This window comes from Aegilops tauschii, chromosome 3 (assembly GCF_002575655.3).
Source record: "Aegilops tauschii subsp. strangulata cultivar AL8/78 chromosome 3, Aet v6.0, whole genome shotgun sequence".
Taxonomy (NCBI): Eukaryota; Viridiplantae; Streptophyta; class Magnoliopsida; order Poales; family Poaceae; genus Aegilops; species Aegilops tauschii.
The window spans coordinates 579,978,178-579,983,242 of NC_053037.3; the positions used below are offsets into that span (position 1 = coordinate 579,978,178).

Genomic DNA, 5,065 nt, shown 5'->3' on the forward strand with positions numbered 1-5,065 from the left:
CGCGCCATCCGAGCGGACACGCCGCTCGCGCTCGGGGTCGCCGCCACCGCCGGGGCTGCCACCGGAGATGCGGCCGGAGCTCCACATGCGGCCCCGCATAGCGGCTGGAGGCGGAAGAGGGCTCACCGGCGGCGAGAAATATGAGGGGCGGGGGAGTGGGGAATTGCGGCGGGGGATAGGGTTTCGACCCGCATATGCCCCATGAACTCGTACATATACTGCTTGGGGTGGGGGGGGGGGGGGGTTGCTGACCGCGGTAAAAATATTTACGGGCCGGGCGAGTATACGAGCTCTGTTCTAGCCAGAAAATTGGACCGAGTCCATATACTCACCGGAATTTGTGGGTTTGCGACATATAGGGGTCTGCTAAAGTTGCTCTAAAAGTCCGAGTCCTTCAGGACCCTTCTCTGTTAGAAAAAGAAAAAAGCTAGAAGAGGCGACCGGACACGTGAATCGTACATGTGGACCAGACGCGTCCAACAAAATCGCAGGTGCGAGTGCGACGCATGAATCGTACATGTGCTGTTAGAAAAAGAAAAAAGCTAGGAGAGGCGACCGGACACGTGAATCGTACATGTGTGGACCAGACGCGTGCAACAAAACCGCAGGTGCGAGTGCGACGCATGAATCGTACATGTGGACCAGACGGCATCGTCGTCGTACGGTGGGGTGGGCGCGCGCGAGTTTGGCATGTTTGAAGCACAGCACAGGCACAGCTTTCAGGACCCCAAATGATTAAGGTGCGCGTACGATGATGCGTCGTGCAAAACGTTGTAGCACAATGTTTTCCCCGTCCGGTGAATGAGCAGCTGTCCATCTTGTGCCCACCACAGTGACAGTCAAGTTACCCGACGCAGCTGTCCATTTGATAAAAATATGTACATACATACAATTGTTTTGTTTGTCATGTACTCTCTCCATAAACTAATACAAGAGTGCTTAGATCACTAAATTATCCTTGGGTTGCTATGAAGCCAATTAATTTCCAGATAAAAATATGTACATACATACAACTGTTTTGTTTGTCATGTACTCTCTCTGTAAACTAATACAAGAGTACTTAGATCATTAAATTACCCTTGGTGCTATGGGGCCAATTAATTTCCAGCACAACAATAGCAGACGAAAAATACACGGTGAGTCCTCGCGGCTTTCGTCGCATCATCAACGTCCGTAGCTTGTCTTCTTCGGCTAGGTCGAAGAGAGAAGAAAGAGACAAGCGAATTGCGTTTCCAAAAACTCCAAACATTCAAAAACACAGGCATTTAAGCGACTCAGGCGCCCATGTGAGACGGTACCCAATCAAATGTATACAGGAAATAATCTAAACTTACCAAATAGCTAAGAATGTAGGATGTGTCATGCATGGTACGTAAATTATGGATTTGATGCGTAAGGAAAGTAAAGTACGTTATATATGAAATTGATGCAAAAGGTAAGGTGGAGTTGATGTAGTGTTGTAAAATGTAAGTTAATTAATGTGATTGAGTGGCGTACTGGGAAGGTGTGGTCAATTATGGCGTGGTGCGAAAAAATTGACCGATAAAGAAAACAGTGAAGGGACGTGGTGGGAGGATGCGAACCGGTCGACGAAGAGTTCTGCCTCGCAGGAAAAGAAACACTGCTTACTTTTTGTAAGTAGTAGAGAAGAGATACGTTTTGATCGTTAGCAAGTACTACCTCCATTTCAAAATAGTTCAAGTTTGTCCTAAGTCAAATATTTTTAAGTTGGACTAAATCTATAGAAAAATGTGCCCATATCTACAATAACATATTAGTTTCACTAGATTCACAATGAAATATATTTTCATTAATAGGCTTAGCTAGCCGATCCAATAAGTAAATACATAGGGAAATCAATGTGAATTGGCGGTGGGTTCAACATTTATTCTCCTTTAGGGCTCCTTTACTCTCAATGCAGATCTTTCTTTCTTTCCTAAAAATTTTCCCTCGCAAAAAAAAATGCAGATCTTCCTAAACCAGATATATGACACAAATGTCAGTATGAATTTGCGCACACCATACATCAATCACACAATGTTACATAGACAACAACACTATTTTGCTTATTTATATGTCCATTCCACACAATTAAGTACGATCTCATTAAATGTGGTGCATATATCTTCAGGCACCGATGCCTCATCTTCATGCCTTCGCGAGGGATACAACCAGCATAGCTCGAGAGGTTCTGACCCGCTCCTCTCGCAAGCTCCCATCCACATCCAGGCTCCAATGCAGCTCTGCCGCCCTCACAAATTCATCCATAACCTCTCCAAAATGCTGGACTATTATCGGCTCAAATAAGGCTATCAGATTATTCACAAACTTGCTTGGGCTGCTCAGAGCAATGTTCATTTCAGCTGTAGGGTCATGGACACGCATCTCCTTGATAAAAAAGGACCCCTCTTCTTTGATGATCTCCCTTACCTCTTCGATGGAAGGTCCATGGAGCGGCACATAGAAAGAATCAAATTTTGCTTTGTCGATCACACCCTATCAGACATGTCATGAGATTGGCAAGTAAAATAACCGCACATACAATTGCAATAGATAGTCTGCTATACTAGAAAAGGGCAAATAAATGTACCTCCGCGACCATTACGCTTAGAATCTGAGCTACAATTCCCGGGAAAAGAGAGAATTTGGAGGCGATTACATCAGAACGCGTCCCTACCAGGGAAATAACCATCCGGCCTCCTGAGACCAACTCTTTGGCTCTCAGCTCCAGGAAAAGCTTGAAATCTTTCCTGAATTGTTTTTCATAAGCCTCACGGACCATTGGGAGCATTTCACGCCTAGCATGCTCATCAATGTCGAACGCTGGGATGCGGTTCCTCGTTAGATCTTCGGGAGCCTGTAAAGGTAAGATTTTGCTTAAACTCGCAAGTAATCCAATTGGATCAATTCTTCGAGCTCTAACCTTTGATAGCCATTGCAAGCTGTTCGACGCGCAAACAACATGCAGGGAGTTACTAGTGAAGAGCCGCTCGTAAAACGATCCTGGTGCGACACCAGTCACAACAACAGGGTTCTTGCTTTGACGGAGTGTGACCAAGCTCTTCACCACCGTGTTGAAGTCGGTGTCAGGAAGGTCATTGAGTAGCACAAATATTTCCGGTGGTGGCTGTTGTAACTGAAGACAATGGTTGTGGATGGCATTGATGGCAGTCGATACCAGTGCTAGAGCATTTGGACCAGAGGAGCATCCCAAGTCCGCGATCACTATCTTTCCATGCAACAAGGTACTGGTGCTGCTGCATAAGTCGGTGATGACCTCTTCTATCAGGGGCTTCATCCTGTTCTGCTCAGCCTTCTGCAATCAAGTTGTAGTCCTTCAGAAAAATCTAGTCTAATATTTTTGCTCAAGTCATGATGTGTTAATTAGCTCATACGCTCTTTATCTGTATAAAGCCATCTTGTAGTACCATAGGGAAGGCTGCTAGGCACATCAACAAGCGACGACATATATTTTTTCTTTTTACGATTTCGCTACACAGCTCCTACTTTTTGTGTGGCTTTGTCTGCTGAATCCGGTGTAGCGATGCAGAACATTATCTAGCTCGCCCAACACAATCGCTTTTTTTGTCTTGAACATTCTATTTGTTACAAATATTTTTGATTTGTTGACGAAAGCCTTGATCTGCTAGCACATCACTTTTAGGCTGCCTATTCTTTTTACCCGCAGTGTCCAAATTCTCCAAAGTACTTTTCAACGAATTATTCTTCATGAGCACGTTAATACTATCAAGAAAGGGATTTGTTTTGTCTTGAAGACATTTGTCTTCTCCTTTCATGTTGTTTAATTCACTTAGGATGCAGAGAACGAAGGAGAGAGCCAGTATCCAGTAATAAACGCAACGAGCTACAAAAGGTTACAAACAACCAAGCATTTAACAAATTATATCCACCCTGATTTCTTATCTAACATTGCTCTATCGGCTCTTCGTTGAAATCACGGTAATACTAGTTCGTTTTTGGAAACCAAGTGTCAAATAAAAGCTCATAGAAACCACTGAATGAAAAGATAAGATTTTTTTTTGGGGGGGGGGGGGGGGGGGGGGATGAATGAAAAGATAAGATACTACCTTAAAAACTGGATCTTCGGTTTTGGAACCCAAGTGTCAAATAAAAGGTCATAGATACCGCTCAATGAAAAGATAAGATACTACCTGAAAACTGGAGTTGCGAGCATAGCTTGTTTCGCCTTGCCCATGCTTCATATGCACAGCCTGTTTGGAGGCCATGGCTCTGTCTAGAGCAAGCTAGGCTAAAGTGCTAGACTGCAGGTTTGAATCTGCAGGAAACAGGTTGGTGGTGTAGTACTAACAATGAAGTAGCACTTAAATATCTCGTTTTCCTGGGACCATTCACAATGACGTTGTTCCACTTAAATCTGGCAATGACGTTTCAGAAATGGAAAGTAGCATATATAGAATCTTTTCTTTCAGTGGTATTGTTTTTATATATTTATTATTTACAGTGACAGTAGTTAATTATTCTTCAGCGCTTATGCAGAGTAACCTTGCTATTGGGCGAAGGCGCACAACTGCACCTTCCAAGGAGAGATAACAAGTCATGCTTAGAGTACATATGCGGAAAACTTTTATCTAATCCTCATCGAAAATAGGGAAGATGCGGAATAATACTCGGCTTTAGCAAAAATCAATAACTTGTAAAAGTAGACATCCATGTATAATTCATATGTCGACGTCACGGCATACTCAACCAAGTCACCTTCACCAAAATAGAGGCAATCTCGAGCACTCCTTCTCGACAGGCACATCCATGTGTGTCCGCTTTGAAAGCAATAGGATTGCTGAAGACCACAATTTTTAGAGCCTTTCTGACCCAACTTGAACTTCAGTTCCATGCAAATTTCCATCGCATGGCAATAACGCATCTTCTTAAGCTACATGGCTCATCAATATTGGCACGAAAGAGCTGAATTCTCTCAAGTGACACACCACTAAGAACAAACAATCTGAGAAATAATTCAAACTGACTCTGCAGTTTTGATACGATAAATCTATCTTGCGCTCGTTCCAGATATGCCAAGCGACAT

The 5,065-nt window shown here is 43.7% G+C and overlaps 1 protein-coding gene across 2 annotated transcripts; it reads right to left on the reverse strand.

Annotated features, from left to right (window-relative positions):
• Positions 1 to 1,943: 1,943 nt before the first annotated feature.
• LOC109740550 (inactive anthranilate O-methyltransferase 1) lies at positions 1,944 to 4,356 on the reverse strand. 2 transcript variants are annotated; one of them, XM_020299602.4, is made up of 4 exons: positions 4,173 to 4,356; positions 2,924 to 3,316; positions 2,591 to 2,857; positions 1,944 to 2,496 (listed from the first exon to the last, which is right to left on the reverse strand). In XM_020299602.4, the coding sequence occupies exons 1-4, from the start codon at positions 4,245 to 4,247 to the stop codon at positions 2,149 to 2,151; spliced, it is 1,083 nt and encodes a 360-aa protein (XP_020155191.1). In that variant the 5' UTR covers positions 4,248 to 4,356; the 3' UTR covers positions 1,944 to 2,148. The 2 variants fall into 2 exon arrangements, with proteins under 2 accessions (XP_020155191.1, XP_040241706.1); XM_040385772.3 differs by having other exon boundaries at positions 2,924 to 3,313; positions 4,173 to 4,315.
• Positions 4,357 to 5,065: the final 709 nt, after the last annotated feature.

Coding starts and splice junctions, on each gene's coding strand:
- LOC109740550 (XM_020299602.4), bottom strand. CDS start 4,247: ATGGCCTCCAAACAGGCTGTGCATATGAAGCATGGGCAAGGCGAAACA. Junction 2,858..2,923: donor GCTTGCAATGGCTATCAAAG/GTTAGAGCTCGA, acceptor TTACCTTTACAG/GCTCCCGAAGATCTAACGAG. Junction 2,497..2,590: donor TAAGCGTAATGGTCGCGGAG/GTACATTTATTT, acceptor CATGTCTGATAG/GGTGTGATCGACAAAGCAAA.